At 32.1% G+C, this 13,262-nt stretch overlaps 1 protein-coding gene and 1 long non-coding RNA gene across 2 annotated transcripts; both read right to left on the bottom strand.

The window, feature by feature from the left end:
- Positions 1-2,781: 2,781 nt before the first annotated feature.
- Positions 2,782-7,181, bottom strand: LOC114423948. The gene is made up of 3 exons (XR_003668959.1): positions 6,610-7,181; positions 3,616-5,388; positions 2,782-3,268 (listed from the first exon to the last, which is right to left on the bottom strand). It is a non-coding gene; the product is annotated as an uncharacterized LOC114423948 (long non-coding RNA).
- A 2,365-nt stretch (positions 7,182-9,546) lies between these two features.
- LOC114423937 (protein ODORANT1-like) lies at positions 9,547-11,982 on the bottom strand. Its single transcript, XM_028390843.1, has 2 exons — positions 11,668-11,982; positions 9,547-10,714 (listed from the first exon to the last, which is right to left on the bottom strand). Exons 1-2 carry the CDS (start codon positions 11,928-11,930, stop codon positions 10,168-10,170), a joined length of 810 nt encoding a protein of 269 aa, XP_028246644.1. The 5' UTR covers positions 11,931-11,982; the 3' UTR covers positions 9,547-10,167.
- Between the last annotated feature and the right edge of the window lie 1,280 nt (positions 11,983-13,262).

The raw sequence follows: 13,262 nt of genomic DNA, 5'->3' as shown, positions 1-13,262 counted from the left end.
TATATTCAATAGCTCAACAGCAGTCGAGCGTTCATTGTATAAATGGGTGGGTTTTCATTGTATAAATGGATATTTAAATTCTTTTTTGTTTTGTAGTGATAATTTCAAATTGCCTTTTGAGATGTTGAGTTTCAAGATAATAGTAGTAGTGAACTTTATGACAGGATAAACTTCAATATGATGCTTTTGAACATCGAATGCTGAAGTAGAAAATATTGAATGTCAAAACTAGACGCTCAAACTCATCTTAAATACGTCCTAAATTTTTTGTTGATGATTCTATTATTCACTGAACAGGAATGAAGATGAACTGTGACTTAATTGATTTTTCTTCCTTGCATGTATGTGTCTGTGTGCTCGTGTGTTTAATTTTATATAAATTTCTCGTTATGCTTTTTCTAGCATTGTGGTCTTACATTCTGCAGTTGATGTGTTATATTATGCGTCGCCTTTCTTTTATGTCTGTTGCACCCTGCAGTCACTTCCCTTTGTAAGTATTGCAGAGGGCCGCATTACTGATCAATTTGTTCAAATCCTTGTATGTTCTGTTGCCATTACCTTTTGAAACTCCTAACCTAAGCCTTTTTGACTGACATGGTCATGGTATAATTATTGTTTAAAGATATTAGATTTTCGTTGTCTTATTTGATTGTGTGCATTTGTTATGACTTTATTCTAGTTTGCTTACGTGGTGAAAATTGTCTACTTCTTTATGATGTTTGATTTGAATACCAAGATCTTATTTTGTTTGGAATTCAGTATCCGAAGGGTTTGGTTTAAGTTTTAGAAATTGTCAATTGATTTTATCATTCCGAAAGAAAAATTTGGGTTTATTTGGTTTTTGAAAATGTTTTTGTTTTCATATCCTGTTTTCATAATTATTTACAAAAACAGTACCTCGTTTTTATTTTATTTCTTGTTTTCGAATATTTTTGTATAGGAAATGCTGGACCCAATAAAATTCTGTTTTTACTTTTTATATATTTCCCCCCAAATCTTTGAAAACAATAAATTTAGTGACGATAATGTCACATTTTGTAACTATTTGCAAAAATCTAGAAATGTAGTAAAAACTTTTTCTCAAATTAGTCAGGCTGTGATTTTGCTTTCCTTTGGTTAAGTAGAAATGGAAAGTGTAAGAATAGTGACATTTGTAAGGATTAGAATTGAAACTATACCCAAGGGTACTTGAAAACTAACCTGCAATGGGTAGTATTTCTATTGATCAAATAACTGTCTGGGTACTATTGTGCTTACTGCACTCTATACCTACTACACCTTTGTGTATACGTACAATAGTTATAATTCTATACATATTTGATATTTTATAACTAGAATTTGAAAAATATTTGAATATTTTTTAATTGAGTTAGATGTTATAATCTACATTTTGCTTTATTTTTTTGTAGTTAATTTAGTATTAAAATAATGTTATTTTATTAGTTCATTGAAAAAGCTCTCGTTAAAAGATCATATTTCATTTAACTAAAGCATGAACTATGAGTCCAGGTTTGAATCCATTGAGTTTGGCCATGAACACCAAAGTTGTAGTTTCTCATGAATATGTGCTGATGAGGGTCATTTTTTATTCTTAAAGCGGATGTGTCTGAATACTTTAGTACTTAGACTTTACCTATTGTTATTTATATCTTGGGCTGTGCCTTAATTTGTCAATTTCAAACTTGTCTTTTTTATTCTAGTTTATGGCGATTACTATTGTTTTGAACTTTTGATAATTACCCCCATTTTCATATATTGAATTCAACATGTCATATTGGTACCACATTGAGTGTGTGTGTGTGTGGGTTATACCATTCGTTACGTTTGAGTGATGGCTAAGCTACTTGATGGTTGTGTTTTTTTCATGCTATTCGTTCTTGTTTTTGAAGATGATTTTTATTGAAGACAAAGTTTGACAAATGCTCCGCGGCCAGAGTAGACTTAATGAACAAAAAAAGTGTATACTTGGGGGGTGGGCTCCAACTTCGTGTATCGACGAAAAAAAAAATGAAGTTGTGTAGATAGATGGGTTGTAGTCATGTGGTAGAGCTCTTTATTGGTTGTAGTACTAGTATTGATAACGTCATATCTAAGAATTTGGTTTTTTGACGAAGCAAGTTTGTTTGCTGTTTTAGCTGCAACACGCCCGGTGAAAAATCCCGTGGAACAAAATTCAATTTCCGAAATAAAAGGAGTGCTAGCTGATTTCGGAAAGCTCAACCAAAATATCACTGATGTAATAATAAGAATTTAATTTAAAACCATTAATTATTAAAATAAAAACTGTTATTGTAAGTGCCAGAGTTGGACTACATTGGTCTTCTAATCCGTTTTACCGCACCCAGAAGTTACAGTATTCGTATACCTTGGAATGTAAATAGAAGGAGAACTAAAAGCCTGCTCAGAAATAAACGGCTTTGGTGGTAATATTCGATATTGTACAGAGAAAGGTTATCTTTCCAAGGATATTTAAGTTAGTTTTTAATTTTTTTTATTAGTTAAAAAATTTATTTGATTGTTCAATAAATAAGATTTTTTTTAATAACTTTTAGTTTTTTTGAAATATCATTTAAAATAACGTTTTTTAAAATACTAATTTCTAGCTCCTTCTCATTTTTTATATTTTTATCTTCAATATATTTATTTAATTTTTTAGTTATTCTTTTTAAATAAATCATAATTTTATTATTTTTTGCCATTTTATATTTTTCAAAATCATGTCTTATCAAACATTTGTAATTTAATAAGTTAATTTTCTGTTATTGTTAAACATAGTCAAAGTAAAAGTAAAGACCGTGGCCATCATTAATCAATTTAATCATGAACTGTATATTTCTTTACATAAATTTCAACTATTATGCAAATGTGCAAAATAACAAAATTATACAACACGAGTTAATTAAATTTGTCCTTGTCCTTACCTCACAATGCTAAGGACTTCCTCTGCATTGAAGGGGAAAATCGTCCAACCACGAATCATCCATAAGTGGGGGTAAAGATTCTATTTCAGAGGGCCATTCACAGCTACAATCTATATCATCAGAGTTGATGGGTTCAGATTTTGCTTCCCTGCGTTGGAAAATGGTTTGTAACCAAAGATTTATGGACAAAAACCAAATCACTGAATTTTTCCAGCTCCACTCTGTTACGTTTTTTGTTATGTATACCCTCGAAAGTGCTCCAGTTCCACCTCTACCAAAGAGAACTACAGGGTTGGCTAAGTATCCGCACTGCTGCTTTCTGGAGTGTGGGGATTTCAGAACCATAACTGGCGTAGACATCCATAAAATTAAATAAGCAAAAACATTTCAGAAAATAAAAAACACAAGATGCATGTTTAATTGAGAAAAGAAGAAAACGTCAGCCGAACTATACTAGAGCACAAGCTTTCGAAGCATCTAAAGGCTAAAGCTAATCCTCTATGACCATTTTTCATGTTACTTGTTCATGATAATATCTTTGATACTTAAAATTCCTCTAGACACGGTACAATACAAGGGCTATAACCAACAATTTTCTGACCTAGATGTAAAATGTACTAGAGCTATAGAAATGTTGACTGAGTTAAAAAGTTGCAACTGTTTTGGCAGATGCAATTGGTATGATGCAACTTACAATGCACTTCGACAATGATTCTCACATTACAACACAGCGGAAGGTATTTAATTGTTGAAGAGCCATGCCAGGAGCATTCAGTGTTCCTCCCGAGACAGCAAAGTCAGTCCCAAGTGCACCTTGGGCATTGATGTAAGTAGGAAGTTCTTCGGTGATTTCCATTTTGTCTTTATCTGTAGTTGCCAACCTGAGCATGTCTTCTTGAAACCCATTCCTCATCCTCAAATCTTTCTTGAAGTTTGGATTGTAAGCAATTGAAGGATTAAGAAATGCAGCTGCAGCATGTAATGATGAATGAAGTAGCATATTCCATCTCCGATCAATTATATCCCAGATAGGGATGTATTTTTCTTCGATTCCCTTATAATAGGTCGATCATAACCTTTGCCCTCTCTATTCCTTCATATATATAACCCATAGCAGGCATATCACCATCAGCCATCCTTAGGAATGTAACCAGTGGCTCAGAAACACTCACAGCTTCACGAGCATACTTCCAAAATCTATCTGAATATAGCAATGACTTAATGGCTTGTGCATCTGGACGTCTGCTATATATGGAAGAGAACCATTCTGAATGAGAAAACATATGTTTTAAATTATCCTCCTGCATCACTATAGATCTCAAGGAAAGGAAATTAGTGAGAAATCTAGAAATTTTTGGCCTGATTAATTCCTTCCCTCTTGTGAACTTTCTCATTATATTCAATATCCAAGCATGACTATAAGTGTACTGTGTGTTTGTCTTTGCCTCTTCCAGGACTGTGCTTACCCAATCTTGTCTACCAATATCCTCTAACATCTTATCAATACAATAAGCAACACAAGAAGACCAAAACAAAAAACTATACCTCGCTATGAGAAGCCTTCCAGCACAAACATAACCAGCACTAGCATCTGTTATAACCTGAACAACATTTTCAACACCAACTTCCAGCACAACTGACTCCAGAAGCTCAAACAAATAAGCACTATCATCTTCATGACCTGAAACATCAACTTACTTCAAGAACAACGTTCCTTTTGGGCATGCAATAGAAAACACAGCAAGTGATCCAGTCCTACCATCAGACCAGTTATCACATAAGACTGCATCCTGTTTCTTTCCACTCATCTCTGTATTTTTTGTAATCACTGTGAATATCAGCTTTCACTTTTTCCAAAAGAGTAGATCTTAATTTCTCATAACTTGGTGCTTTATAGCCTACCCCACACTGAGCTACAGCATCCACCATATCCTGATAATACATGGATTTAGCAGCGCTAAAAGGAATAGAGTTGTGGAAGAAAAATATGGCAAGTTTTCTATCAGCATCATCCTGCTTTTGCTTTTGGGCATCATCCACCAATGGCTGGGTACTTGGTGAAGGATGTGGAAATAATAAAGACGGACAAGCACTACCATTCTGCCCACTATATCTATGGTTGTGATGGAATCAATCCACCACTAGCGGAAGAGCTATTCTGTTGACCATTTGCAACAGTGGCTTGATCTGCCTTCTGTTTCTTAGGAGTTTTTGGCTTCTTGGGAGCACTTAATATACTTTGAATATGGTCCCGTACATCAGTTGGAACTTCGGTACATGGAACAATATCTTTGTTTTTAATTTGAGCCAAGTGAAATTTCATCCTATATACACCTCCACTGAATTCCCGTTGACAATAATTACACCTGACCTTTTGTTTAGTTGCATCAACCAGGACACAATGTTCCCAACAGGCATCTCTTCCACGAACCATTCTCTTAAAAAGATCACACAAGATGAGCCACCACTAAGCAAGGCCAGCAAGAAAATGGATACAATCAACAAAATTATACATAATTAAATCAAGCATATAAAATAACATCAGTATACAATCTAATGTGGACAAAGCGTCTTTAAACACATAGCAAAAAAGAATCTTACAATAACCATAACATCTTTCAACCACACAATCAAACTTCACCAAGCACTACGATAATCAACAATAATTTTCAGCAGTGGTGAACAATCACATTCATTTACTATGAAACCAAAATTACAATAGTAAAACCAAACAAGCAGGCTTTGGTCTGCTTTCTCGTTCAGTAAAGAATAATGAAGACTAGAGCAGCAGAGAGAGAAGGATAGTTGGTAGAAAGCAGATAGCAAGGACTAAGAAGATTACTAGACATTCAATTGGCTCAAATTAGCAGATCAACTTATCACAAGCAGCAAGCATTGCATGTTAACTATTCTTGCTTAGCGAAAAAGGTGTTTGAAGTAAGTGCCCATTGAATGGTTAATGTATTATATCTAATTTCAGTTCCAGGTTCCAACTCGCTCTATCAACCAAACCAGTCTGATAAACTTGATTCTTGTTCTCCATTTCCATTTGACCTTTCTAAAAGTTACAATCCTCTACTTTTCACAACCAGTTAATTGTAAGATATCTTTGCTATCTTGGTAATTAATAAGAAACATGAGATAGTTTCAACCTTTCATCGATGAATGCAATATCCTTCCCAGTAAGGTGGTGAGGGAGAGAATTGGAGTAAACGAGCATGTCTACAACACAACATGCCGTGCATTCTAGAAGTCAAATGTGAAAGATTACTAACTTAGCAGATTATATAGGATCCTGGATCACATAAACTTAGAAGACTAAAATGGATTCTGAGTTTCATAATAACTGTAAGACAAAATAAATGCGCATCAGCTTGTAAAGATTCAGCATCAAGTAGGGTTTCTATAATAATCGTTCAGTTGCATAATAACTTCGAGGATAAAATTAGTAATGAACAACTTCGTGTGGAAGATACCACTCACGACTCATCAAGAGAGGACACTTCATTTCACAACAGGTAGATAGAAAAGCACAAAATATTGGCCTAAATTATCAAAATACATTCATATCCAAAATTGAAAAAAAAATAAAGACATAAAGTTACGGGTAAGTAAATAAATAAAAACAGAACAAAGGGGCAATAGAACACATAGATAAGACGAGGAATTCAGAAAGGAGAAAAAGTACCTGGAGGATCTCAATTCTCAAAGGGAGCTCAGAGGCCTTAAGTTGGAAAATTTGGGGGTTGGTGAATTGAACAAAGGAAAGCTCAGATGAGAATAATAATGGCTATATTGGTGTGCAACGCATAGTAGAGTTTGTTATGGGCAATAATGGAAGGAGAGAATTAGAAAGCAGAAACTGAATAGAGTATGATTGGGAGTGTTTGGATACTGCCGAACATGTGATTACCAGTTTGAATGAAATTCAAATTACAGGATCTTCTGTATCGCTCTTCCTCGGATAATGTTTTGATGGATTGGAAGCCGAAGAGCTTAGTGAGAGAAAGGTCACAGTCATAGGGATGGACATGGACACTGTAAATGTGAAATTCAACAAACGGAAAGAGCAAGACATAACATAGCAAGTGCGACATAAAGCAAGAACTCCATCTCGAAGCCTGTTGCCTAGTTTCTTGTTCTTTGATCGATTCTGAAATCGGAATTCAAAAGTGGTTAACTGACAAAATGTCAGAACATTACTTTACGAAAATTGTATTTGATTTTGATCCAACTCCACACTTCATGCTTCAGCCTACATCATCCCAATAAATTTAAGTTTCAAATACTATATTGTCAGGGTATATATATATATATATATATATATTATTTTTTATTCCAGTTTAATAGTCATATATAAAAATTAAAAAAAATTAGACAGTTCAGAAATCATAATAAGTATGATTTTTAATATAATTATTATAAAAAATTAAAAATTTATTATTTATAATAGTTTATAATTAAATAACAACCTAAAACACATTTACTTGTTAGTGTATAACTTACTTTTTTTAACTTAAAATTATTTTTAAGTTAAAGTTAAAAATAAAATTAAAAGTTCCATTGTTTTTATTTTTTTAAAACTTAAAAATCTTTTTAAACTAAAAGTAGTTTGGTAAAAAAAATATTGAAAATTTTATTTATTTACAATCAGTTATTTTATCTAAATAAAAAATTTATATTTATAATAGGGTAATGTTACTTAACATTACTTAAGAGTAAGAATCACATCAAAATTTAAGCTTTTGATAGGATTTACTAAGAGTTCGTTTGGGATGCTTTAGTTATAATTTTTTTAAAAAAATTAAAGTCATCAAACACTCTTTAATGTTAGTTTCAAAAATTTTAAAAATTAGTTTTTAAAATTTAGTTTTAATTTTTTCTCTCATTTTTAGTTTTAAAATAAACTTATTTTAAAAAAATTAATCTGATAAAAATTAGTTTAAGAGTGTATTTTTATGGTGATACTTACAATTACAATATTAATATTGATACGATAATATCAATGTTGATCACAGTAATCGTAGCTGGTATTAGTGTAAATAGTATTGAGGATGTTATGATAGTAATATTAATAATAATGTTGATGGTGGTGTGATAATTAGGAGAGTGTTAATAATAACCACAAAAATGATTATTGTCAAATATAAAAAAAAGTATACTTTTTAAAAACTAAAATTCAAATTCATAAAGAAGTCTCTTTATATTTTTTTCTTTAAAATGGTTTGTGTTGTTAAAGAGGATATCAAAATACAATACTTAAAGTTGAATGGAAAGAAACCGAATTACGTGGAAAGAAATTTGATTCCCTATGGAAATTGTATACTCTTAAATAGATGTTTTTAACTTGACTTGGATTAATTGGAGTTTAATATAATTTTACAAACCAAGAATTTCAGGAAATAAATAAATATAAATGCATGCTTAACAGTGCAGCATAAGACAGTTCAATGTTCCAAAGCTTTGTAACAAACCTCGAAGATAACATAACAGGAAAAAAATCCCTGGGCGGGGGTGTTAGGTTATTATGAAGCGAGTTGGCCAAATCGTGTTGTTTGTTTTCTAAAATGTCATCATGATTAAACTCCACTAAGCACTTAAGCAGTTAAGTTAATGGGAGTACTATCAACTATCAAGTTCGGAGATGCACAATGAATCAAAAAGTTCCTTAAAGCACAATTTCTTTATTCAATGCTGACACCCTGATTAAGAATACTTTTATTAGTTTTATTGCCAAAATGATGACAAAGTGAGTAAATATAATTGTCACAAACTTTCCCTTTGGACAATGCGGTGTCCATTGAGTTTTTCTTTTGTCTTTTTCCTTATATCGGTTTTATCTGTTCAAAGCTAGCAAATTACAGCATTCTTTTCTTGCCACGTACATTGTAGCTCAAGAAGAAGCAAATAGAACCACAACCCCTCCTGACTTCAATGTTCAGATAACATTCAATTCAGTCTTTGATTAAGAGATCAAGATGACTGAAGTTTATTAATGTATTCGGGGATCAAATAGCAGATGATAGCCAAATTTAAGGATTACATAATATTATTCAAATTTTATATTTTCATAAGAATTTCTGCACTAAAGAAAGAGATATAAAGAAAAGAGAGAAAAAGGCAAGAAATAAAATGACTAATGTCGTACGAATGTAAAGTAGAAATTGATTAACTTTAATTTTATAATGATAAAAAAATAAAATTAATATTAATTTTAAGGACTACTAAAGATTGTTCGAATTAAAGACAAAATTTATTTTTTATAATATTCAAATCTAAATTAACCTATAATTATAACTTTAGAAATTAGTTTGACGTATTTCTGGAAACGTAATTGCCTTGTTACATAATTAAAGAAAGGAAAATGATCAAATAGCAAAAAGTCAAGAGAGGGTGAGATAGAGAGGGGATGTTGTCATTTGTCATCTTGTCGTGTATATGATTAATGATATAGCATTGAAGCACTATTGATACACTAAAAAGAAAAAAGAATTAAAGCACTCATGTGTATGACAAAACATGCGCTCCACCCTTGCGTTCATTAGAATGTCAAAAATGTTATTCTGCCATGAAAACAAAACATGAGCCCCCCCGCACTTGTGTATTCAATGTTCAAGGAAAGTCATTATTTTCATCTCCCCACCCTTTTATTGTCTATCCCAGGAACTGAATAGATTATAGCAGAATTTATAGCCACAATAAAACAAGAGTTTCACAGTATTTTCAAATTAAACATCTATATACAATAAGTTACTCAATCAGAAAACCCAGTAGTTGTTTGACTTCTCCGATTTTCTTGTGCCTACCATACACAAGATTGCTGCATGTACAAGAATACAAGTAATGTGGCATTTTGGGGACTTCGTTCGGTAACATTTTTGTGATTTGGTTGAGAGGAAAGGTTCGCTGTCTACCTTCCAGGAATATTATGTAACACATTAGCTAGATAAAATTCAACACCAAGAACCTAAATTCAAGTCCATGGTATTTTGTTAATCCTCTAGTGTCAAATTTTAACACAACAAAATCACGTTCAAATCTCGTGTGTATCACTTTCTTGACAAATAATAAATAAGGAGAACTTTATCTAATATTCATCAAGAAAGTTATAAACACAAAATTTGAACGTGACATGGACACGAGAGGATTTATTCCCATTTTGTCACATTCACATATACACATATTTTTTGATTGCATGCTCTGTTTCTTAAGGACAACTAACTTTAATTACCATATGTACTGCATCCTAAAGCCCTTTTCTGTCCATGCCTATAGCTTGCAGTACATTTGTTTCAACCTCGCTGAAACAATTGAAGCCAAAATCATGAATACCAAAGTCCTGGCAGTCCAACAACCAAGCACAATTATCCTCCCCTATTGGTAAGCCCATGTTATTATTTGCATTCTCAACTTTAGGTGTATTGTCCCATAATGTGTCCATCAGAGGAGTTTCATCCAGCCACATGCTGTTAATTAGAGAAACATCACTGCAAATGCTATCCACCAAAAGGGATTCTTCCCCAGAAGAATTTTCAGCCGGTGATGAGGTTGAATTCTCTTCTGAGTTGAGAACCCCATCATTTTGCTCAACCTGATGAATGTTAATGTTATTCACTTGTGAGAAATGCTCTGCAGGGGATGAACTATCTTTGGATGAGACTTGTTTGTTAAGAGGTTCGTGAGTAACAGGATCAATACCCATCTTAAGGAGCTTTTTCTTGATGTGGGTGTTCCAGTGATTTTTAATTTCGTTGTCTGTCCTACCTGGTAACCTGGCAGCAATCTTGGACCACCTGAGACAGACAAACTACGACAATCACTCATATGTCAAACAAAACTTATTACCTCATAATTAAGTTAAGTTGCAACATTTACGGATAAGCTTGATGTGAGGGTCTTTCTTAGTCCCAAAGGTAAGTACCGATATCAAACAAACCGTATAGATCGCTCAAAGTAAGATCTTCGATTGAATTAGTGCCATTTATCTCCTAACTGATAAGTATATGTCATTATTCTTCACCTCATCAATCATCTCCAGTTTAATGACTTTTGCATTGTACGAAAAGAACGATAGACAATTATAAACCATAAACTAACTTATCCATAATCTATAACTATTATAAGAAAGATATCTCATTTTAGTCTATACTTTTTGATAGACATGTTTACTTTTATTAATTTTTTATTAAGTAACTTCTACAAAATTAACTTTTCACTCTCATTTTATTTTTCTTTCTCTCTTGTTTTATTTTATTGCTACTTTTAAAAATTATAAAGAAAAATAAAGTAGATCTCTTTTCCCTGAGATATAATAAGGCAAATATGAACATTCGAACATATGTTTATACGATCGTTATATTTATTATGCCGATGATAATAATAAACCTTCAATCAATTTGCTTAAGTTGTCCAGTTTAAACATGATTTCAAATTTAGGACCTTTTTGAACATTATATGTGGTTTATACATGTATGTGATGGCAATTACTTTAAACATGATTGAAGGAGAAAAAGCACATGGTTCATTGCTAAACTCTAAATTAACTAGAAATTATTACACAGTCAATAATTAAGCGACTTAACTAATTTTTATAAATCAAGTTGTTAATTCTTGTTTGTAAATTGAAAAATATGATTAAGAACCGCGTAGAGTTAACCGAAATCACATTGTCATAAACTGTGTAATAATTTCTGGTGAACAAACACAAGGCAATGCTTGGAAGCCGAGCAAGTAAAAAATGGAAAACCTGTTGCCAAGACGGGCATGGAGATCGATAACAAGCTGCTCTTCAGCCTGTGTGAGGAGCCCTCTCTTCAAGTCAGGCCTTAGATAATTAGTCCAACGAAGACGACAACTCTTACCACAACGCCGAAGCCCAGCAAGCTTGGGAACAGCTCGCCAACAGCACTGGCCATTGGAGAGAATGAAGTTTATGAGTTTTTTGTCTTCCTCAGCAGTCCATGGACCTTTCTTCACCCCAAGTTTGTCACAGCAGGGTTGCCTCCCCATACCACTTGCTAGCAACCAATGTAAAGTGACTCTCACCAACACACTCAAACCTCCCACACCCACCTTTATACAATAAAGCACACTTCTTTTTCGGCATAATTTTTATTAAACTTAAATATGTGCCAGGTCCTACCCAATTTTTATTTTAAGTTTTTAATAAGGTTTTTTTTTGTCTCATTCTCTAATATATTAAATTTTTTATTATTTATGATCTTTTTCATCAGTTAAATGATTACATAATACTAACTCAACATGAGATAATATCATATCATAACTTAATTAATAATAAAAATTAAGAGAATTTTTTTTTAATATATCTGATACTCATAACAAATAAAAAAACTTATCATAAACTTAAAAATCGAATATATATTATTATTATTATATCAAATAAAAAATATGCATCCCAAACAACACTCAAATAGGACGCAGAGAAAGAAAAACTGAGGGGGAATTTGGGGCCCACCAGAAAGGTATGTGTGAACTAATATGGGATGTTCTGGGGTTATTTTCTCACTGCTTAAAATGGGTGATGCTCAAGAATTGGTGACCCAAAGGCAGAGCTACATGTAAGCATCCTAAAAGGAAATAATGTGTAAAATGATTAATCTTTGTCAAATCCACTGCCCTAATTGCACTCTTACTCAACCATTTCGTCATCACCACGTTTACGTGTCCTTATTAGAAGTAGATTATGATAGAGTAGGGATAATTGCTACAAGTGTTTGGTCTGCATGTGCATCATAACCGTTTGATGGGATGAAGCTAGATGTTGCTCGAGGGCGATTGATCTAACGCCGTAAAATCATATATCGATCATCTATGCCGCGTGTGGAACAACTAGCTAGCTGCCCTTAGTTTTTGAAAATGTAAAATTTAATACAATGAGATTTTTATCTATTACGTACATTCTTGTTATTGGAAAAAGTTACTAAAAGGGAATTTTCTTATAATTTACCAAAAAATTGTGAAATTTTGAATTAATATCCAAATAAATCATAAGATATGTTACAACTTTTGTTAGTAAAATCGTAAAAATATAAATAACTTTGATTTTTTTATTATTATTGAAGTCATGAAAAAATAAATGATTTTTTTTAAAAAAAATTAGCGACAGCATAAATCAATTAACAACTTTAAAGTTATTTAATTTTTAATTATTTATTTGAAGTCATAAGATCTTGACTTCAAACTAATTTTTAAAAAAATTAATTTTTAATGACTTTAAATTAGCTTTAATTTTTACGGTTTTTTTCCAATGTTTTTAATATTTTTTTTACTAATATTAACTTAAAATTTATCAAATAATATTAAATTATTTTTTAATTAAAC

Source organism: Glycine soja, chromosome 1 (genome assembly GCF_004193775.1).
Source record: "Glycine soja cultivar W05 chromosome 1, ASM419377v2, whole genome shotgun sequence".
Taxonomy (NCBI): Eukaryota; Viridiplantae; Streptophyta; class Magnoliopsida; order Fabales; family Fabaceae; genus Glycine; species Glycine soja.
This window is presented reverse-complemented; position numbering and strand designations above follow the sequence as displayed.